This window comes from Giraffa tippelskirchi, chromosome 7 (assembly GCF_054371585.1).
Source record: "Giraffa tippelskirchi isolate mGirTip1 chromosome 7, T2T-mGirTip1v1.2.pri, whole genome shotgun sequence".
Lineage (NCBI taxonomy): Eukaryota > Metazoa > Chordata > Mammalia > Artiodactyla > Giraffidae > Giraffa > Giraffa tippelskirchi.
The window spans coordinates 100,413,396-100,437,171 of NC_137281.1; the positions used below are offsets into that span (position 1 = coordinate 100,413,396).

At 39.9% G+C, this 23,776-nt stretch overlaps 2 protein-coding genes across 54 annotated transcripts in view; both read right to left on the reverse strand.

Moving 5' to 3' along the window:
• The window catches only part of VPS39 (VPS39 subunit of HOPS complex), a 46,390-nt gene extending 39,690 nt beyond the window's left edge, over window positions 1-6,700 (reverse strand). For 3 of the 5 annotated variants that reach the window (XM_081507797.1, XM_081507795.1, XM_081507798.1), the window contains exon 1: window positions 6,178-6,381. In XM_081507797.1, coding sequence (XP_081363923.1) covers window positions 6,178-6,250 — 73 coding nt within the window. In that variant the 5' untranslated portion in view covers window positions 6,251-6,381. Of the gene's footprint in view, window positions 1-5,222; window positions 5,378-6,177; window positions 6,382-6,474 lie in introns of those variants that run through there. The other 2 variants (XM_081507796.1, XM_081507800.1) reach the window with 2 other exon arrangements.
• Window positions 6,701-10,337: 3,637 nt separating this feature from the next.
• The window catches only part of TMEM87A (transmembrane protein 87A), a 37,709-nt gene continuing 24,270 nt past the window's right edge, over window positions 10,338-23,776 (reverse strand). For 10 of the 49 annotated variants that reach the window (XR_014058970.1, XR_014058953.1, XR_014058963.1 and 7 more), the window contains 7 exons: window positions 23,578-23,636; window positions 22,728-22,831; window positions 16,769-16,842; window positions 15,812-15,873; window positions 14,178-14,233; window positions 13,650-13,680; window positions 10,338-11,588 (listed from right to left, as the gene is read on the reverse strand). Coding sequence is in view for 30 of the 49 variants with exons in the window: in XM_081507827.1 (XP_081363953.1) it covers window positions 11,547-11,588; window positions 13,650-13,680; window positions 14,178-14,233; window positions 15,812-15,873; window positions 16,769-16,842; window positions 22,728-22,831; window positions 23,578-23,636 (428 nt within the window). In the remaining 19 variants the exon portion in view is untranslated. Of the gene's footprint in view, window positions 11,589-13,645; window positions 13,681-14,177; window positions 14,234-15,811; window positions 15,874-16,765; window positions 16,843-22,727; window positions 22,832-23,577; window positions 23,637-23,776 lie in introns of all 49 variants that reach the window. The other 39 variants (XR_014058971.1, XR_014058955.1, XR_014058965.1 and 36 more) reach the window with 12 other exon arrangements.

Genomic DNA, 23,776 nt, shown 5'->3' on the forward strand with positions numbered 1-23,776 from the left:
ATAATTAAGGTAAATTAAGCATGTACAGATATTTCCTCAGCTTTTTGATGTTGTAACATAAAGGTCACTCATTCCCTTCATAAACTTCTAGATCCTTTGTAAAATAAAATATTGGATGATGACATAGACAACCTTTACTGAGGATGCATTGTATTCCTGGAAGTGCTAAGCACTTATCACATGCTATAACAACTATCCCCTGAAGTATGTCTTTTTCTTTTTTAAAAGAACTTTTGGCCATACCACATGTGGGATCTTAGTTCCCCAACCAGGGATTGAACCCATGTCCCCTGCAGTAGAAGCATGGAGTCTTAACCACTGGACCACCAGGGAAGTATGTCCTTAACTTAAATCTCTATTGTATAGATAAGGAAGTCGAGGCCTAGGGAATAAGTAACTTGTCCATTTAGTAAGACATGTGTAGCAGAGACAGGATCCCAACCCCAATTTGTCTTACCCTTAGCCACATGCTGAAAGTGAAAGTCACTCAGTCATGACGCCAAAGTCCAACTCTTTGCAACCCCATGGACTGTCCATGGAATTTTCCAGGCCAGAATACTGGAGTGGGTAGCCTTTCCCTTTTCCAGGGGATCTTCTCAACCCAGGAATTGAACCAGGGTCTCCTGCATTGCGGGAGGATTCTTTACCAACTGAGCAATCAGGGAAGCCCTGATATGAAGCACACGCTACGATGCACTTATTAAGGCATCTCATCTCAAAACAATGGGTGTTAGCCACAGGCTATCTGAAAGGTATGGTTATGTTTATAAAACAGGTCTGGAGCCACAAAAGAAATACTTCTCCAGGTTGATGTCCTTAGTCTTCTAGAAAAAGATAATGACTCTGTCCTCTTTTGGGTTTTAAAGTAAAGGCAGGACACAGGAAGTAAGATAGTGTGCTCTCAATGACATAAGTGGAAATGAGAAATAACACTAGCTCCAGTGGAACACTGGTGATTTATGTCAGAGCAGAACATGGGAAAAAAAAAGAATGCAGTTCACAAGGCTCGCTTTGAAAAATATATTATGTTTAGAACTTCACTTATATTAATAGATGTCACTGCACCGAGCGATTGATAATATTAAAGTTGATTTTCAGGACACCCACTAATATTTCAAATACAAATAAAACACAATTTTTTAAAAATTCACTTACACATAAAAACCTACAGCAAAAAGGCCAACATAATGTTCACCATCTTCCCCATCCTCTCCATGGTGACCCCCAAACACCTGCCAGTTCTTTTTTCTTTACCTCTTTCAACAGGTTCATCAAATACCAAGGTCTGCAAGGCCTATGAACTTTACCTCTACAAGGCACCTGGCAACAGTCCTCCCCCAGAGTCCCCGGGGACCCCTCAGCTGGTCTCACGCTATGTGTCCTTCCATGTTTGCTGTCTGTTACCTTAAAGCACATCTCCTATGCTGTCAGACTGGGGTTTAAAAAATCCTCATGAAGCTGGACTACCAAAATATGAAGCCAAACTCCTAAGCATGACTTTCAAGGGTGTGCTTTCCACTTTTACTGAAATGTTTATTTGCCAATAGACATTTCTATCAAATGTCTACTCTACTGGTAATAAAATGGAATCAAATAAATTTATTGAAAATTTAAAAAAAATTTTAATTGAGGGACTTCCTTGGTGGTCCAGTGGTTAAGAATCTGCTTTGTAAGGCAGAGGACAAGAGTTTGAACCCTGGATGAGGAACTAGGACCCCACATGCCTTGGAGCCTGAGAGCTGCAACGAGAATCCCACATGCAGCAACTAAGACCCAATGCAGCCAAATTAAATAAATAAATATTAAAAAACTTAAAAAAATTTTTAATTGAAATTTTATTTGACCCTTCTCGATTATTCCTCTGGAGATGCTGACGAAGATGCACTTATCATACATACAACATATTGAAACAGCTTTCTTTTAACTAGTAAAAGCACCACACACATATTCATTTCTAATACTCAAAGTCAAGGAAAAAGAGTGCATCATCCAGACATAACAATGGCATAGAGCTCTGACGAGGCCTGATTTGGTTACAGAAGGGGGTTCAGGTGGCCAGAGAACCAACACAGGACGGAGGACCAACCCAGGCTCAGGTGAACAGAGGACCAACCCATGCATGCTCTACGTCACCAGACAACAAAGCCGTGCGCGCGAAACCCTGAAAATGAAAAGCCTGCAGAGCAGGCAGAGCATGGGGTAGGTAGACAGTCTCTTCTGGGACTCAACACTGCACATCAGAAAGTGGAACCAACTACACAAACGGGTAACACAAGCAAAAACAAAGGAGAGTCAGCCCTAGAAAACTCCCAATGGCCTAGTCCTGAGCCACAAGACCACAGACACGATTCCTCCAGGGAAGGAAGGTGGAGCCCTCCAGCTCTCAATTACCCTAGTGAAGCTCCATCCAACAGTGCAGCTCAGTCCAAATGCATGTGATAAACCCCCACTGCTGAACACGGCAGGGAGTACAGAGATGAACAGGGTAGTGGTCACTTCCCTTCTTTGAGTCACAGGACAAAGAACAGTGTTTCTCAAAGCATCAGCCCCTCATCAGCTGTGTCAGAATCACTTGGACATATTAAAAATGCCCATTCCTGAGCCCAGCTCCCAGAGATTCTGATGCAGTGATTCTGCAGTGGTGCCCTGAAATTTGCATTTTTAAATTTTTTCATTATATGAGACATTTACCTAATTCCAAAGCTAAAACTATGAGAAATCCATCCTGTCCACTTCACCTTGTTCTCCTCCTTCTGCTGTAAGTAACCATTTTAATCATTCTTGATTTATTTTTTCCATTGTTTCTTTGGAAAACAAAAATGATTTAGTATACACACATACAGATACACACACACCCACATTTTTTATAGGCTCTGAATATACATTAAAGTTTGAGAACCAAGCTCTAGAATCAGATATGATTTACTGGATTTACCTTGGAAAAACTACTTAAATTTTCAGGTTCTTCCTCTGGAAAATGGAGTTGTTATTATTGCATAAATGCTTACTACACCTAAGTACTCAACAATGGAAGCCCTTACTATTAGTCAATTAAACAAATATTTAACAAGTATCCATTATGAGTCAGGAACTGTTCTAGGCACAGTAAATAAACCTATGTACAAAACAAAGTTGTTGCTCTGAAGGAACTTATATTCTAATATGGAATGACAGAGACAATAACAACATATAAAATAGCAGTAAGAGGCTTCTATGATAAGAAGATAAGGCTGAGTAAAAGAGTAGCACATTGGTGGATGTGGCATTTTCTTTTATACAGAATAGCTTGGGAAGGTCTTGCTGATTTATGTGATATTTCAGCAAATGAAATGAGGAATGAGCCATATATCTAGGACAAGAGACTGTCAGGCAGAGGAAACAGCAACTGCAAAGGCCCTGAGACAGTTACATGCTTTGTGTGTTTATGGAACAAGAACGACCATGTAACTAGTAGCAGAGAGGAGCAAGGGATAAGGGGAAAAACAAGGAACATAACTAGAGGCCTGATCATGACAGGTGTTGCCAGTCATGTTAAGGACTTTGGAACTTATTCCAGCTGTGATGTGACGCTACTAGAGAGTTTTGAGCAGAGGAGAGATGCAAATAGATGAAGTTTTCAAAGGATCTCTCTACCTCTATGTGGATAAAATACTGCAAATGGCACAATGGCAAACCCAGGGTGATGAGTCAGACTATTATAGTCATTCAGATGGGAGAGACTGGTGCCTTCATCAACAGCAGTGAACAGCAGAGATGGACAGAAGTGACTGGATTGTAGACTTTTTCAGGAGATGGAGCAGATAAGATTTGCTGATGGATTGGATGTGAGAATAAGAGAAGTCAAGGATAATTCCAAAGCTTTGGGGTTTAGCCAAATGGGTAAACAGAAATGCCATTTCTGTTTGCAGAGATAATGGGATACAGGGGGACGGGCACGTTTTGAAATCAGGAACTGTTTTGGCCATGCAACCAGATATCCAAATGAAGATGCTGAAGAGACAGCTGGATTCTACAACTCTGCAGTTCGGGGAGAGTCCTCATCCTTATCATCACCAGTATCTTCCTCACTTCCATGTCCCAGAAGATGGGATTATGGTGGCTCTGTGACATCTTCCAGCTCAAATATTGTCTGGCCCTCCAGAAGCCTGGAGGTTCCTGGATGAACTTTCCACCTAAGGTCACAATGTAGACAGAAGCGGTAACAACTAGAAACAGCAATATTTACTGCTGCTAAAGCCTGAAAATAAAGTAGTTTTGAGGCACAAGGCAGTAAATGGCCTCTCACAGCCCAATACCTAGTACAGCAATCTCATAGGCAACAGGTGTTTCTCCTGTTTTGCTGGAGTTTAGACAGGCCAAAAGCTACCTACCATTTCAAAAACGGTTTCTGGAAAGCACAGGTACAGAAAATCTTTATGGTAACAAACTGCAGTTGGTGAAAGAGCCTGAAATATGTGGACTACTAGTTCCATAGGGTATCAGGGTCAAGGATTCTGACAAGCTAAGTGGAGTGCGGTAAGCGGCTGCATCCATCCTTTTCAGAAACATATGTCTGAGGCTGAGTGGATTAGCCTTCTCTCCATGATCAGATATTAGGCAGCATAAGTCTCTGTTATCATTTATCTTGTATTGTAATCTGTTCACATTTCTTTGTCTGCCATTGTGTGTCCCAGGAGCACAGGCACTGTTTCTTACTCATCTTTGGGTTCCTGTTTCTAGCAGAGAGACTGGCTCATGCAGGCACTTAATACACACTTGACAAAGAAACAGTGGAGTGATCCCCTTTGTGTTGAGTGTCAGGTCTTTCATTTTTTCAATTTCTTTTTTCTCCTCCTCTATTTATTTTTAATTTTTACTGAGAGCGTTTAATGACAGAAAAATGGAAGTTTTCTTGAGATATCTGGAGGAAGTAGGATTCTCTCCTTCACCCTAGGACAGATTGCTGTGGAGGTGTGACTTTAAAAAGTACCAGAGCTAAACAACCACACTGTTACTGGATAGCACAGGGGCCTATATTCAGTATCTTGTGAAAACCATAATGGAAAAGAAGATGAAAAATAACGTATAATATATGTAAAACTGAATCATTTGCTATACAGTAGAAATTAACACAACACTGTAAATCAACTATATTTCCACAAAATAAAATTTAAAAAACAGGTCCATGGCAGCTGGGGGAGAGTCGGGGGTGCACACATTAATAAGATATGTAGTGAAGGTACCTTACTGAAAAGGATGTGAAGAACTCTGACTGAGTGGCACTGTCCATGACAATGAACAGAATGTCAGCTACCACCAAGATTCCACCAGGCCCATCATGGTACTCAGCTCAGTATAAGATCTGATTAAGGTTCTGAGTCACCTTGATTTCTAGCACCTGGACATTAACAGGAAAGACTGAAATTACTTCTGTTTGGTCTTTGGTTATCAGACACACAAACACTCGTGGATAGGAGCATAATGTTCACAGTTAGGAGTCAAGGTTTATTTCAGAAACCATTTGTATTCTAGAACAGAGACACCTGATCTTGCTTTCTGTACTGGCCAATTCCAAGTGGATCATGCAACGTTTTATGGGTTAGGTTTCCTGACAGCCTGAAATGACCGTCTTCTACTTATAGGAGTTAGGTAACTTGGGCATTTTGATTATGAGACAATCAACCACTTGGCTAGATTAAAAGTGCCGACTAACAAGTTAGCTACAGTAATTAGAAGTAAGTGATGAGTGGCCATTAAGGGGGAAAAGACACAGCTGCTAACTTGTTCAATGCAAAACAAAAAGCAAAACAGTGTTGTCTTTCACCTGGAAAACAATCCAGTCTGGACAAGTTCAAGCCCCTAGCCATCTGAGAACTTCTGTGGAACTTTGTTATCCAAACTAAAGACTTACTGTGAACAGAAATGAGCCAAAACTGAGTAGTTAAGAAGGAAAGTTCCACCTCCAACTCCCTACCGAGAGCAAGGGCAGGTGAACATCCCTAAAATGCCTGGATCCCAGGAGATCGCCCAAACAGCTCCACCGCCCTCCCTGTCAACAGTGCTCTGCCTCCCCTCATCCTAGGCCCCTCCTGGAGGACGCCCGACCAGAGTCCACAAAGCCAGAGGCCGTCCACTTCCCTAGCCTCGTGAAAGGTCTCAGCCGCTCCCGCGCTGACCCCGCCTTGCCCCTCGTCTCACCCCAGGCAGCCAGACAGTCGATCTGCAGAGGCAGCTTTTCTAGGATCGGCACCGGCTCGAAGGCGTCGTGCATGGCGGCAGGCGCAGTCGCCGCCACAGCCTCAACCGGACTGTGCCGGGTCGGGTGTGGGGCCGGAATCACGACCAGGGAAGAATGGGGACCTCGGCTACTGGCCCTCGGGCCATAGGGCCATCAACAACACCGGACTTCCTGCAGTTAAGCCCACCCCTTCCGCAGCCGAAGCTCCGCCCCTTCCTCCCCGGTTCCTGGCGCAATCGCCGGGAGTGATCCGGTACCTGGGTTCGCTTTGTTCGCTGGACCATCGTGGAGCCCAATGGCCATGGGTTTAACAAGGTGGAAAAGGGATCTTAATCTTTGAACTGTCTTGGGCATCAGAGCATGATGAAGAATTCAGGCTTTGGCGTTAGTCAGACTTGGGATGGAGACCTGTTGTTTAGGAAATGAGCTCAGTAGCTGTGGCGTTTAAGAAACAATCTCTAGAAGCCTTAGTTCTGTATCTGCAAAGTGATGGTAGGTAGCGTTGTGTACCTAACCTTGTGAGCTCTTAGCAACAGCTGACATTCTAAGCACTCAATCAATGGTAGTTTTAGTATTACCATTATATACCCAACTAATTCGCAGTAACTTTCCCTTGTATTTTATTTTAGGGGCTTATCGAGGCCAGTGGTTCTCAAAGTATGGTCCCTAGGTCAGCATCACCTGGGAACTTGTTAGAAAGGCAGTCCCAGACCTCATCCAGCCCTACTGACTCAAACAATGGAGGCGGGGAGGGGTAGGTGGGGGTTCAACTGTGTTTTAGTAAGTCCCCAAGGTGAGTCCGTGAAATTTTATTTAAAGTTTGAGAACCAATCCAAGAATGACCTGTATCTGGCAGTTTACCCCCAAGAAAACAGCTAGCATGCCATGAAGTGAAGCATTTGGTTTAAAGCAAAATGTAAAAGAAAAAAGGAGTGAGTCTGTGATATAACCGTATTCAGTTCAGTCACTCAGTCGTGTCCGACTCTTTGCCACCCCATGAATCGCAGCACACCAGGCCTCCCTGCCCATCACCAACTCCCGGAGTCTACCCAAACTCATGTACATCAAGTTGGTGATGCCATCCCCCCATCTCATTCTCTGTTGTCCCCTTCTCCTCCTGCCCCCAATCCTTCCCAGCGTCAGGGTCTTTTCCAATGAGTCAACTCTTCGCATGAGGTGGCCAAAATATTGGAGTTTCAGCTTCAACATCAGTCCTTCCAATGAACACCCAGGACTGATCTCCTTTAGGATGGACTGATTGGATCTCCTTGCAGTCCAAGGGACTCTCAAGAGTCTTCTCCAACACCACAGTTCAAAAGCATCAATTCTTCCGCACTCAGCTTTCTTCACAGTCCAACTCGCACATCCATACATGACCACTGGAAAAACCATAGCCTTGACTAGACGGGCCTTTGTTGGCAAAGTAATGTCTCTGCTTTTTAATATGCTATCTAGTTGGTCATAACTTTCCTTCCAAGGAGTAAGTGTCTTTTAATTTCATGGCTACAATCACCATCTGCAGTGATTTTGGAGCCCCCAAAAATAAAGTCAGCCGCTGTTTCCACTGTTTCCCCATCTGTTTGCCACAAAGTGATAGGACCAGATGCCATGATCTTAGTTTTCTGAATGTTGAGCTTTAAGCCAACTTTTTCACTCTCCTCTTTCACTTTCATCAAGAGGCTTTTTAGTTCCTCTTCACTTTCTGCCCTAAGGGTGGTGTCATCTGCATATCTGTGTTGTGTTGTGTTAGTCGCTCAGTCGTGTCCGACTCTTTGCGACCCCGTGGACTGTAGCCCACCGGGCTGCATATCTGAGGTTATTTATATTTCTCCCGGCAATCTTGATTCCTGCTTGTGCTTCCTCCAGCCCAGCGTTTCTCTTGATGTACTCTGCATATAAGTTAAACAAGCAGGGTGACAATATACAGCCTTGACGTATTCCTTTTCCTATTTGGAACCAGTCTGTTGTTCCATGTCCAGTTCTAACTGTTGCTTGCTGACCTGCATACAGGTTTCTCAAGAGGCAGGTCAGGTGGTCTGGTATTCCCATTTCTTTCAGAATTTTCCATAGTTTATTGTGATCCACATAGTCAAAGGCTTTGGCATAGTCAATAAAGCAGAAACAGATGTTTTTCTGGAACTCTCTTGCTTTTTCGATGATCCAGTGGATGTTGGCAATTTGATCTCTGATTCCTCTGCCTTTTCTAAAACCAGCTTGAACATCTGGAAGTTCACGGTTCATGTATTGTTGAAGCCTGGCTTGGAGACTTTTGAGCATTACTTTACTAGAGTGTGAGATGAGTACAATCGTGCAGTAGTTTGAGCATTCTTTGGCATTGCCTTTCTTTGGGATTGGAATGAAAACTGACCTTTTCCAGTCCTGTGGCCACTGCTGAGTTTTGCAAATTTGCTGGCATATTGAGCGCAGCACTTTCACAGAATCATCTTTCAGGATTTGAAATAGCTCAACTGGAATTCCATCACCTCCACTAGCTTTGTTTGTAGTGATGCTTTCTAAGGCCCACTTGACTTCACATTCCAGGATGTCTGGCTGTAGGTGAGTGATCACACCATCATGATTATCTGGGTCGTGAAGATCTTTTTTGTACAGTTCTGTGTATTCTTGCCACCTCTTCTTAGTATCTTCTGGTTCTGTTAGGTCCATACCTTTTCTGTCCTTTATCAAGCCCATCTTTGCATGAAATGTTCCCTTGGTATCTCTAATTTTCTTGAAGAGATCTCTAGTCTTTCCCATTCTGTTGTTTTCCTCTATTTCTTTGTATTGATCGCTGAGGAAGTCTTTCTTATCTCTCCTTGCTACTCTTTGGAATTCTGCATTCAAATGGGTATATCTTTCCTTTTCTCCTTTTTCACTTCCCTTCTTTTCACAGCTATTTGTAAGGCCTCCTCAGCCAGCCATTTTGCTTTTTTGCATTCTTTTCCATGGGGATGGTCTTGATCTCTGTCTCCTCTACAATGTCACGAACCTCTGTCCATAGTTCATCAGGCACTCTATCAGATCTAGTCCCTTAAATCTATTTCTCACTTCCACTGTATAATCATAAGGGATTTGGTTTAGGTCATACCTGAATGGTCTAGTGGTTTTCCGTACTTTCTTCAATTTAAGTCTGAATTTGGCAATAAGGAGTTCACGATCTGAGCCACAGTCAAAAACAAAAAAACCTACAGCCCTGGTCACTTTTAGTTTCTTTATCTGTAAATGAGGCATACTGTCCCATCTTTATCAAATACTGTTTTTGATAATCAAATGAAGTATTTTCAAGTAGTAAGAAACACAAAAATTGCTAAAGAAATCTTGCAGCTAATTTTCCCCATAGAAACTGAACACCTTGAAAATTTAGAATTACCAGATGTTCTGCTAGAAGGCCTCCTACCTTTTAGTCCCAGTTCAAGACCAAAATAAACAATGTAGACTCTTAAGTTGGTTACAGGTCAATGTGATAATATAAATTACTTCTGATCCTAGTCTAAGAACTGATACACTACAGCCAATCATATTAACACAAGAAGCCATGAGACAACAGAATTACCAGGCTATAGAATTTGTGCTATACACCCCCGCTTGTAGCAGTAGGTTTCTGGGAATTTCCAGGCGGTCTGGTGCTTAGGACTTGGCACTTTCACTGTTGGTGGGGGAACTGAGATCCTGCAAGCCATGTGGTGTTTCAAAAAAAAAAAAAAAAATAGGGGTTTTGGCCTAGTTTCAAATTAATATCTAACCAGTCTCAAAAATATATGACCAACTATCCTGCTGTATTATGACCACTATTCAGTTGCTAAGTTTTGGTGTGGAAGAACAGAAGCACACAAAGTTAATACCAGCCCTCTGCAAATGGGTTAACCTGAGAATAGGCAGTTCGTATTGTTTCTTAAGAGATACTATCTAGGTGATTTTTGTTGTTGTTGTTAATCACCATACCAAACAGCTATAGACAAATGTTACATAAACACTTTAGTGAAGATTGTAGTCACGTGGTCACTGATTTTAACAGAAAATAAGACAACATAGAGTAAAAACAATGGGAGGAAAATTCGATGCGAGTGTGGAGAAAGAAGGGTCTTCAGAGAAAGTCTTGGAAAAAAAGTGACAAAAACATGAATTTTGTTAAAACTTTTTAATATTAAAAAGTGGCATGAACTTTCTATGTAGAACCAAAAATCTTGGGAAGGCAAAATTGGACAAAATCATTCAAACAAATAATAGTGCTTCAAATGAATCCCATCACCTTGTGATGTTTCTTATAAACATCCCTAAGCCAACACCAGATACAAGTACAGTCAATTCTAAAAAATGAGCAGCAGTCCAGGGCCTCCACATTATTTCATGCAGAAAAAACTGTTGAAGAAAGAAGGACCTGTCTCCTTTATATTAGCTCCTGCTTCTGAAGCATTATAATCCCTTTAGCAGGGTGCTCACTCACATGCACTTACGATGGAGTGCCTTTCTGCATCTAGTGCAACACCCAGTGAAAGGCATGAAGGCAAACAAAGCACTGCCCAGGACTCCACAATGCTGCCCTTGAAGGCTTACAAAACAGTAGTTAAAAGTTCTGGAGTGTGCACCACATTGCCAGCAATGGGATGTGTCACAATAGCAGATGTCAAAAGAGTTAAGCTAATATTTCTCTCTAAAGTACATCTGAAATAGAAAAATCTTTAATATACACCATTTGTAAACAAAATTGCACTTGATTTTGCTTCTTCAAATGATCTAAATCACACTGTAACAGTCTCTCTCCCTCCTTTTTTGTTGTTGTTGTTCTTTTAATCACTGATAGAACTGTGGCTCCTTAATGCAGGACTGTTTTTTTTTCCCCTCTAAACTACCTCTGCAAGATTTAACCTTGGCTTCCCAGGAAATGCAAAGATAATTAACAATTTCACCCATCACCTACGTAATTCCCTAAATAAATAAAAATTACAGGCAGTTGCTCCTGGATATTACGTATTATGTGTTGATGTCACAGTTCTTCAGAGGATGTTAAATTTTTTAGTTTGACAGATTAAACAATTTAAACATTTATAGAAGGTTTAGGAACAACATACACAAGTTGCATAAACATCCATGTCAGGGTGTGGGAGGGAAAGGGGCATCAATGCTGCAAATAAAAAACTTGTAGATTCTTTTCATCCTATGAACTTGTTTTCAAGAGAATGTTCTCCTTGTTCTAACACCTCTCGCCAGCTCCAATGCACAAAGATCAAGGAACAGATCAAGATGTCATTGCCTCCTTTAATCCCAGTGACTAACATAGAAGCTGATCTCTTTCCAGGAACTAGCCATCCTCAGTTGCAAATCTTCCCATTCTTTACTCCATTTTGGACCTTTCGAAGTGCGTAATCATTCGTTCCTAGGGAGGAAAAAGTTATTTTAAGTATATTAATTTTAAATGGTCTACATTCCAAATATCTTTTACAAAAATTATCACAGATTTTCTTAAGTACTTGCTTGTGTTCATTAGCTATTTAGAGCCATGGTTCCTAATCATCTATGAAGACTTTGAAACATACAGATGTCCAAGTCCAAAGACTAACTGAAGCAAAATCTCTAGGCTTCTGGACAACAAGCCACAAATCAAAAGGAACTGTGTATTTTAGAGTCACTTAAGTTTTAATAAAAATGTGTACCTCCTGTGGTTCAGAAATTTAACTTAATGACAGAGTCAAGGATATGGGCAAAGATTTAGCTTCTACCATCTCTACTACTGTAACAGAATACTAGAAAGAATTGTGTCCAAAAATATAAGACTGTATAGACAAACTACAGTATATCCTGATTAAAATTATATCTGATGAAAAAGTTCTAGACATCTGTTGCACAACAATGCACATATAAATTAATACTTTGCACTTGAGAAAGGTTAGAATGGTAATATTATGTGTTTTCCATTATAATTTTTAAAAATCATGTAAAAAATTACATTTGATTATAAAATAGTATTTATAATATGCTGTTTCAATTGAAAAAATTAATGTAATACTATTAAATTTCACAGTGACTACACAGGAATTTTACTTTAGAATATTCATTTTTCCCAAACTCTGACAGAAGTGTAAATCCCTTTGCAATATGATCAATTACATCAGAAAATCTATCCTTTTCACATTTTCCTTGGAAATACCCCTCCCTGAAGCTCTCTGTTCTCCTGTTCCATTCTGGACTAGCTGCTCTCCAAACCTGTTGCTCAGCTGTCACTAAGAATTTCTTACATCATCATCCTAGGAATTTATCCCTGCCTCTGTGTCAGATCCTTGATTTCCTGGATCCAAAGTCTTTCTCTTTATAGTTCCCTCATATTCATATATTTTATGGATAAACATCTACATAGTAATTTTACTTTAGAATAAATACTTTCTAATTTTATTTTAGAATACATTTCCTGAGAAAGCACACATAGGATGTCAATTATTTTATTTTTTACATGACTGAAAACATCTTTATTTTACCCTCAATTGAGTATAGAATTCTAGTTTGAAAATAATTTTTCTCAGAATTCAAATACATTGTTCTATTATCTTCTAGCTTCCAAAGTTGTTGAAGAGTCTGATGCTATTTTTATTCCTAGTTCTTTATCTGTTTCTCTTGTAATTCATTTAAGTTCTTGAACCATTTTTTCATACAGGAAAATATAAAACCATGAAGTCTGCCACAAAAGTACTACAATAAACACATATTCCCCTGAACAGCACAACTGGGTTTCACATACGCAGCCCTCTCTGGCTGAAATATGGATGTCTGGAAAGCTGAAGCCAAAAGGGAAATCCTGAAGGGCAACTCATTATATGCAGAAGGTGGCGCCCAAGAGAAAGAACTGAGAATACACCACAAAAAGCCAAGTGTTCTGTAAACAGGCTTGTCTAAATGGTTCTCAGTTAATTCAATGCACAGAACAGCTCAGGAATCTGACACTGTGTGCTGCACACACAGCAGGTCAGTGGGAAGTGAAGAAACCATTTTTTAACAGGCAATCCAATACAGTAAGTCACAACTGGGCAAAGGCTTTTAGAAGGCTTTCTGAAATCAAGATAACCTAAACATTCAGAACATGTCTAGAAGAGGTTTCCATGAACCCAGACTGCAAGTCTTATATAAGACTTCATGAGAAACCTTCTAGATGAAGTGTATGGAGCCATATTAAAAGACTAAAAATCAAAATAACAATTTTGTTGTTGTTCAGTCTTCAAGTTGTGTCCGACTCTTTGTGACGCCATGGACTGCAACAACATAAACATTAGAAGTATACTAATTATCCTCATTATCTGTAAGATAGTGACACAGACAGCACTGATAGTAGGTAACAAAATTAGGCCATTACTGAGTCAAATAAATCAATGTTCTTGAACAAAAGACTGATGACTGCCTATTAAGCCACCAGACACAAAGTTTATGTGTATATTATTTGATTACTAACCTCATCTGAATCCAAAAGGGCTGGAAGTGCTCTACAGAGAGAAAAATAAACTGATAAATATAAAATAAAGCCATAAATGGTTCATAAAGGATAATGGAATAATGAGTACAATTTAATGACATTTCAGGAAAAGACAAAAAACCCACAAGAATCAGTTACTAAAATTGTATGGACTTTAATAGGATCAATGTTTAGTTAACATTATAGACATCAAAAGGAACTCAAAAATTCCAAAAGGATTACCCCACTGATTTTAGGAAAACCTATAGCTAAATCTTTCTAAGCAGAAATGTCATCTGAATGAACAATCTGGATTACTTTCATTTGTATTAATACATCATTCCTAGTTTTTAGTTTCTAACATCTTTTAATGTTTTTAATACTTTAAATTATTTCCAATAATTTTATCTTTTACTTCCAGAGTTAACTACAAGCATTCTCATTACTATGTTCTTCAGCTCAATTCATTTAAAATAATAAAATACTACTTTGAAAAAGTATTCTTGTGGTAATGATTCAAAAACTTACACATCTGTCACAGAAGAAGGAACATTTTCTTCTACCCACTTTAAATCATCTTCCTGCTGAGAACACATAAATGACAGATGTCACTAAAATGCACCAAAATATACATCTCAAGTAAGGATCTAAAGAGGTCTCAATTTAATCTTTTGTCACTCTGAATTTGTATATTCACTTAACAGGACTGAAAACATAGAAGTCAAATAATTTAATTTGAAAAACTAAACTATATATACGAAATATAAAATGGTATCTTATACCCCTAAATGCTTTTTTTCAATAGTGTAATACCTAGAGTTCTTACTTCATGTAAGCTTTGAGCCTTAAAAATAAATTCTAAAGCCCTTTTAAATGTAGAGTGAATGCACAGTTCTGAAGGAAAAAAAAGCTGACTGAAAAAATCTTGATCTTTTTTCTTTAAAAAAAATTGAAGTATAGTTGATTTACAATACTGTGTTAATTTCTGCTATATGGCAAAGTGTTCAGTTTTTTATATATATATAAAAAACTCTCCATTATGGTTTATCAGAGGATTTTTTTAAAAAGTTATATTGGAGTATAGTTGAATTTCAATGTTGTGTTAGTTTCAGTTGTACAGCAAAGTGAATCAGTGATACATATATCCACTTGTTTTTAGATTCTTTTCCCTTATAGGCCATTGAAGACTACTAAGTAGAGTTCCCTGTGCTATAGTAGGTCCTTGCTGTTTATCCATCCTATATATAATAGCTTGCATTTGCTAATCCCAAACTCCCAACCCTTCGCTCCCCCACCCCTCCACCTTCCAACCATAAGTCTGTTCTCTATGAATCTTTTTCTGTTTCACAGATTGGTTCACTTGTATCATATTTTAGATTCCACATTTAAGTGACTATTATATGGTATTTGTCTTTCCCTTTCTGACTTACTTAGTATGGTAATCTGTTCATCCATGTTGCTACAAATGGCGTTATTTCATTCTTTTTTATGGCTGAGTAGTATTCAATTGCGTATATGTACCACATCATCTTTAGTCATTCATCTGTTGATGAGTATTTAGGTTGTTTCCATGTCTTGGCTATTGTGAATAGTGCTGCTGTGGACATGGAGGGGGGCGGGCTATATCTTTTTGAATTATGTTTTGTCTGGAATATGCCCAAGGGTAGGTTCCCTGGATGATATGGCAACTCTTTTAGGAGCCTCCATACTGTTCTCCATAGTGGCTGTACCAATTTACATTCTCAACAACAATGCAGGAGGGGGTTCACTTTTCTCCACACCGTTTCCAGCATTTGTTATTTGCAGACTTTTTTATGATGGCCATTCTGACCAGTATGACATAATATCTCATTGTAGTTCTGAAAAAATCTTGATCTTTACTACAAAAAAGACCACCTTAGGTTATTAATGAGGCTATGATTACACTGATGAAAACCATCACACAGAACCATCAGTATGGTCTTGAACTTTTTTTAGGGCATAGCAGCAAACCATCTAGTTAAAGATTACTAGGTCCCAGACAGAATCTCTTGCTATCTCTGTTTTTAAAAATGTTAATAATACAATATGTTAAAAAAAAAAAATCACTAAGACCTGTACGTAACTGCTGAGTTCCACCGAGGGCTAGAGGACAGGGCAAAAAGAAAAGATGTCACACTTACTGCTTTATTTACTTTACTATTTCCATTTGGTTCTTGTTTGGTACTTCTCATTTTCATTCCTTCTGTAGAGGAAAAAAAAAAGTAGATATGGTTAACTATGTCAGTGACCTCACTGACAGCAAAAGTAGATCCAGAGCTTCATTTTAAGCTTACTGACACTAAATTATATACTACAGGTAAGTTTCTTCATCTTTACATTTGTGCTAGAAAGTTCAAAGTTAAATTTTCAGCTCATCTACAGCAAGTAAACTGGACATTTAATGTGCTATTATTCACTGAACATGGTTTCATCTAAAGACTGATACCCTTACTTTTGCTTTCCTCTAACTTTACGACATACCCAACTGAAGAACAGAATGTTGTAAAAGAATAAATGTACTTATATCGTGGAGAAGGAAATGGCAACCCACTCCAGTATTCTTGCCTAGAGAATCCTGTGGACAGAGGAGCCTGGTGGGCTGCTGTCCATAGGGTCGCACAGAGTCGGACACGACTGAAGCGACTTAGCGTGCATGCATGCGTTGGAGAAGGAAATGGCTACCCACTCCAATATTCTTGCCTGGAGAATCCCAGGGATGGAGGATCCTGGGGGGCTGCCGTCTATGGGGTCGCACAGAGTTGGACACGACTGAAACGACTTAGCAGCAGCAGCAGTGCCACAAAGTGAAAATATAGGTCACTAACTACAAACCACCAAAGGGTTCCATTTCCACTTAAACCAAGGTCATACACTTTATATCTGAACTTTTTTTATTTTTGTCTTCATTCATATCTTGGTAGTTTTCCCTGCTTTCCAATAAAGTTTTTCTATGAGGGCTATTAAAAAAAAAAGAATAAATGTACTTATATCAAAGTCTCTTGATTTTGATACTCAAAATGTTACACTTCCTTTACTCTATTTCTGAAAACCAGAAAAGAATATTTAAAGCACAAATAAAAGATGAATTTTATCACTACCAAAGCTTTCTTTCAGCATAGGTTCCTTTTGTTCATCCTCCTCCTCTTCCTCAGACAACGGTGAAAAGGCAAACCTGACAGAACAAAGGTAGAACAGAAGGGAAAAAATTAGAAAAGGAAAAACACTACTCCACTATCTGGATTTTACAAGACTAATTATTGAAACCTCAATTACAGTCATTCATAATATCAGTTTCATGAATAACACAACAGTTCTTTCCCTTCAGAAAGCTCTCAACTGCTGCTCTGAACAAGAGAGAAGCAGGACGGTAGCATTTATGAGTGCAGGCTCAGCCACAGACTACTTGTGACCTTAGACAAGTTCCCTATTCTTCTCTGTGCCCCAGGTTCCTCATCTGTAGATGGGGATAATAATAGAACATTACTGCAAAAAAGAAAGCAAGTAAGTTATTTCAAATAAAGGGCTTAGAACAATACTTCACAGTAAGCACTCAATAAATGTTCATTTATAAGCATATGTACTACACAGGGGTAAGCATATAATTCAAAATTTCAGCCTTCAAACTGGTAGTTATGATTTGGAAAGTCTGATCGTGTTGTGTTTCAAGTAATTTACCTCTCCACAACTTGCAAGAGGTTCACCAAAGCTGCTACTGGATAGGTAATTCTCAGAATGCTTAGCTGTGAACTCATTCTGCGCTTTTCATTTTACTGTTGCTTATTTTTATTTTCTTGTTTTAAAGTCTTCCTTACATGATAAACTCTTTATAAGCTAGGAATAATAGGGAACACCTGTAACCTGTTAAAGGGTAACTAACAAAAATTCACAATCTCAGCAATCCCAAGGCACTCACTAGTATTGAGTATATGCTATGTGCCAGTGTGTTCTTAAAAGTTCACCTTGTATACACAGAGAGATCTAGTCTTTGCCCCTGACTAATGGGAGGTGATCTCTATGTCCCTGGCATGTCCTGCCTGATATGAGTGTCACTGGTTACCCACTCTGGCTCTGGCCACAGGACAGTCTAACAATGTGATTTGTGTTAAGCTCTCTGACGGTCAAGAATCCACCTGCAATGCAGGAGACCTGGGTTCGATCCCTGGGTTGGGAAGATCCCCTAGAGGAGGGCATGGCAACCCACTCCAGTATTCTTACCTGGAGAATCCCCACGAACAGAGGAGCCTGGCGGGCTACAGTCCATGGGGTCGCAAAGAAGCGGACACAACCGAGTGACTAGACGCAGCACATACGCTGGGGCACACAGTATCACTTCCAGTCTCCAGAGGAACTAGCAACTAAAGATTACAACCCTGACCTCCAGGCCCTCCTTGGGAGACTGAAGGTTAGCCATACAGGCAGCAGGTAATCAAACCCCAATAGTGTCCCACAGGCTCGGGTGAGTTTCCCTCAGCTGGCAATCCTCAGTGTGTACTGTCACTGTCATATATACAGTGCAACCAGGAGGAAGGAACACCGTCTGTTACTCCATGGGGAGCAGAAAACTGGGAAAGATGCATTTGGATCCCTCCTGGACTCTGTATTGTAAGTCTCTCCTCCAAGCTGATTTTAATGTTTACCCCTTTTCTGTAATGAACTATAGCCATGAACGCAACAGCTTTCAGTGAGTTCTGAGTCCTTTTAGTGAATTATCAAATCTGAACTGGTTCTGCAAACCCTTGAACTTGCAACTGTGTGTCAAAAGTGGACAGTCTTATAGGGACCATTCCCTCAGATTTTGCAGCTTGGCTAACTCCATGTAGCCAGGAACATTTCTTGGTCTTTGTGGAATGTACTTCTGGTTTGAGGGGTGGGGGATGGAAAGAGAAGGTAGATAGTTCACAATAAATAAAGTATATACATTTGAGAACATAATAAGTGCATTGAAAGAAAAAATGGGGCATAGGGGTATTGGAGGATATAAAAATAAATGTTATGTAACTGAGCAGGACCCTCTACGATCTTCCTGGGATAATTCCTCCCCCCACTGCTCCCCTCCTCCCCAGCTCCAAATCCTCTGCTGGCCTTTTGTTTGTAGAAAAACTTGAGCTTCCTAGGCCTTCCCCGAGTTCCAAAGAAAAAATTCAATCAGAGAAATGAGAAAATGCGGAAGCAAAGGAAAACAGTCAAGCAAGACAAAACAATAATATTTCAGCCATTTAACAAAGTCAAAGACACTTAAGTTCCTCCTTACGGGCTACATATAATATTCTAAGCCATATCCTTTGAGCTATTTTTCAGATACTGAAACCCCCACCAGGTGGAACTGCTGCTGCTGCTGCTGCTAAGTCGCTTCAGTCGTAGGTGGAACTATGTGCTGCCAAAAGTCAACAGATCCCAGAATGGTTGGAACCAGAAGGTTGATGGGTACCGACTCCCAATTACCTCACCTCTAACCAATCAGAAGAATGTCCGTGAGCTGATCATGCACCCATACCCTACTTCCTATCTTTAAAAACCTTTCTCTGCTCTGGAGTAGGAAATGGCAACCCACTCCGTATTCTTAGCTAGACAATCCCATAAAGAGAGGAGCCTGGCGAGCTAAAAAAAACAAAAAACCTTTCTCTGAAAACCACAAGGGAGTTTGGGTCTTTTAAGCCTAGCTGCCCAGACTCATTGCTTGTGTTCTGCAATAAACACTGTACTTTGCTTCACCACAACCCCGGGTCGGCAGATGGGCCTTACTGTACATGGGCAAGCAAGCCCAAGTTTGGGTCGGTAAAATGTACAAGGGTATTTAAAACATTCTTATAGCTTATTCCTATTTTTAATGTTCCTGTGCATAAAAATTATTTATTTACAGTAATATTTACTATTACAGCAATACAGTAATATTTACTATTTATTTACAGGCCATTATTTATTTACTTAGATTGAAGCTGGGTTTTTTTAAAAGTATCCATAATTTTTCTTTTTCTTTTATCAAGTATAGATTATAATGTTGTGTTAATTTCTTCTGTAAAGAAAAGTGATACAGTTATACATATGTATATTTTTTTATATCCTTTTCCATTATAGTTTATTACAGAATATAGAATATAGTACCCTGTGCTATACAATAGGACCTTGCTTATCCATTCTATATTTAATAGTTTGCATCCACAGCAGGCCTTTAGAAGGACCTACTTACAATGATGCTCCATGGCTGATGTCCAGTAACTTGGTACTTGAACTGTTCCCTAGCTGGTTAAGGGTGAACGACTGTGCCTAGGGTGTCTGTACAATGCAATGTATAATAAAATTTGCTTTGCTTCTGGGCTTTTGGAATTTTGGTACATATTAGGTACAAAGTGGGGCTTCCCAGGTGGCACTAGTAGTAAAGAACCCACCTGTCAAGGCAGGAGACATAAGAGACACAGATTCAATCCATGGGTTGGGAAGATCCCCTGGAGGAGGGCATAACAACCCACTCCAGTGTTCTTGCCTGGAGAATCTCATGGACAGAGGAGCCTGACAGGCTACAGTCCACAGGGTTGCACCGAGTGGGACATGACTGAAGAAACTTGGCAGGCAGGAAGGTATAAGGTGTTTACATGGCAAGGCCTCGATAATAACCTGAGTGCTGAGTCTCTAATGGTCTTCCATGGGCAGAAACATTACTGTATTTTTTGTGTTGGGAAAAGAAGCATGCATGATGTATAAATACTTCCTTAGAGGAGGAGAAGGACAGCAAACAAGGATTTTTCTATACTCTACCTGTGTCTTTTTTTCTGGCTGATCTCACCATTTTGCTGTAATAAACTTTGCTCTGGGATTTTCCTGGTGGTACAGTTGTTAAGAATACCCCTGCAAATGCAGGGGATGGGTTCCGAACACTGTTCTGGGAGGATTCCACATGCTGCAAGGCAACGAAGCCTGTGCTCCACAACTACTGAACTCACACTCTAGAGCCCACAAGATGCAACTACTGAGCCTGCACACTCTAGAACCTGTGCTCTTCAACAAAACAAGCCACCGCAATGAGAAGTCCATGCACCACAACTAGAGAAAGTCCTTGTGCAGTAGTGAAGACCCAGTACTGCCAAAAATAAATAACAATTAATGAATTTTTTTTTTAAAGTACAACTGTATACTGAGTCTCATGAGTCTTGTTAAGCATATGTGGCCTTGGGAACCCTGAAACACCCAAAGTGGAAACAGTCCAAATGCCTACCAATATGAAACAAGTTAATTAATTGTAGTACATCTGTACCATGTAATATATATAATGCCATCCATGAAAATAAAATAGATGGTTTAATTTAAACCAGTTCTCTTGTGCACTCCACAGTGCACTGTTGAGTGAGTAAAAGATTCCACATGTGAACAAGGAATATAATGTGGAAGAATACATCACACTTGGCTATTAACACTGCAGTTACAGGGAATGCACACAATGTACTTTTAAAAAAGGAGAAAGGAAGAGAGGTAAAGCAAATATTTTTTTTAAAAGACTGAAGAAAGGGAAAATTCTTCTGTATAGATATAGCCAGCAAATGAGCAGATCAACAGATCAATTTGTAGAGGGAGGTGGCAGCAAAGACTTGAGAAGCTGCCAGAAATGACAGAGCAGTGGCCCTGCGCAGTGCACTGGAAGACAAAGCTTCCAAGGTAGTGGCCTGCAGAGTCTGACCCAGAGTATGAGGAGGCAGTCGGCAGGAGGCCCAGGTCTCTGGGCAGCCTCATTAAGAGAGGAGGCAGAGCCACACGGAAGCTTAACACTTCCTGAGCCCAGGTCCCTTCAGCTCAGTGCAGCCACGAATGCTGAGATAAACGTGACAAGAGAGAACCAAGAGAAATTTCTGCTCCTGGCCAAGTCAGTCAAGGGGGCAGCACTGGCCACACTCATCCACCAGGTGCTGATGTCTACATATCTGGGGAACTGCTGGGTATGCCTAACGTTAGAGAGCTGGTTAAGGGGAACTTTGTTTCCACATTGCAGCTGCTGAAGGCGTTTGCTTGCGGGACATATGCTGACCACTGAGCTGAAGCCCAGAATCTTCCCCTACTCACTGAGGCTCAGAAGGATAAGTTTTGACACCTATCAATCATCAGCCTGGCTGCCACAGGCAAGTATATCCTACATGCAATACTGTGGAGGCCCACATCCTGCAGAACGTGTGGCATCTGGAAGGCCCTATATGTGGTAGTGCTTTGCCTTCCAGCGCAACCAGAGGCTGAAGGTTGATATCCAGGCACCAGGACCTCATTATCCAAATATAACCATGTTATTCTGAATTCAAATAAATTTCTATATTGACAATAAAAAAAGAGTATATACACATATATCAATACATAACATGACACAGAAATAAATCTATGAGACGTCTATCTACAAAAAAAAAACTAATGTAAAGCAGGGTCATCAGACCCTTGGTTATATCATCTCAACCTTTTCCCTCTTTGGTGGTGCAGTTGTATAATATAAACTCATAACTGTCTAAAGCACAAGAAGAGAGGAGAAAAACAAGGAAAACAAAGGTATGGCTAATAACAAAATAAAGACAGCCAACTCCTAAATAATTGAGATTTGCCTACAGTTAAATAAAGCAAATTCACATATCAATTTTTATTCCACAGTCACTTAAGTTCTCATTTTACCCTTTCTGTTGTTACAGTAAGCTGAGCTAACAACTACAGAAATTGTTCTTTCCTCCTGGAAAATAGATAGGTGATACTCTCATTACAATTGTCACAATCTACTTCCCTTTTATTTACCCGTACAAATATTAACAGAAGATGTCAGAACTGACAAGGACCTCATATCAATAGGTATCAATTTCCCCCTTCATTATACGAAGAGGAAACTAAGGCTCAGAGAGATGAAGAGAGGCAGCATGTCGAAAATCACAACTCAAATTAATAGGAGAGCTAAGACATGAGCCCAATTTCCTAAATAGGACCCACAAAGTATTACTTCCATTATATGACACAGCCCTAACAGTGTCACTCACTGAACACACCTAATTGGTAACACATCCATTTAGTGGTTATCAGCTTGAATAAGAAGTGTCCCCAAACCTTTGGTTATTCGCGGATGGTCGCCAGAGAACCATGATGACAAAGAGGATCATGGAGAATAGCAACCGCCAGATGGCATCGTCCACCCACAGCTCCCGCCAATCCTACCAAAAGGGGAGAGAAAATTTATGTATTAATATATCATCTTAACCAGCTGTTCGCAAAGCCCTTTGCATAGAGCAAGAACCAAGAACCAAGAATGAATAAATTCAACTTATATTTACTAAGGGCCTGTTATGTGCTAATAAGCACTGTGCCACGTGCTTAGGATACAAAGTAAATGAACCCAACTTCTTTCCTTGTAGTATTTGCTAAAGAAAAGGCACTAAGCAGACAGAGCACCCGCCAATGCTTCATTATAGCTGAGAATCTTTAGGGAAGGGTTTTTATACAAGGTAAGAGAGAATAACATCAAGTTGTTATTTTTTTTAATAATTTTCACTTCTATTTATATAATTTTACCAAAATAGATCTTTAGCTCCCTCCAAAGAAATGTTACTGACCATATTCTTTGTGCTCAGATCTTAAGGACATGGTTTTAACTCAGATCAGCATTATTCACACAAACTTAAAGTTTAACACTCTGGATTTCTTGTTTGAGAATCTTCAGTTAAGGCGAGATTGGGTTATGACAGTCTGGTTATCATTTATAAAATTCTCTTGAACTACTGGTATTTATCATACATGGTATATATAAAATACTCAGGAGGAGAGAAGCATTCTAACTCCCAGAATGAAGACCTAACCCTAACTTTTTATAAAATGCAAACCTTACCACTGTCATCAACATAATTGTCTGTGTACAACAAACGGTACAGTATTCCTAAGTGTATGTTGTTTGTTAACTCACCGACTGACAAGTCACTATCCTGAACTTCATGGTTGTCCAGATGATAAACACAATAGATGCTAAGAGGAAATAGAAAAAACAAACCTGGTCAGTGTGAATGCTGGTTTACTTCCCCCATTACATCCTTCAATTCTGGTTAAGTGGAATCTCACACATCCCTAACCCCCAAACATGATTACCACACTTTCTGCTATTTTAA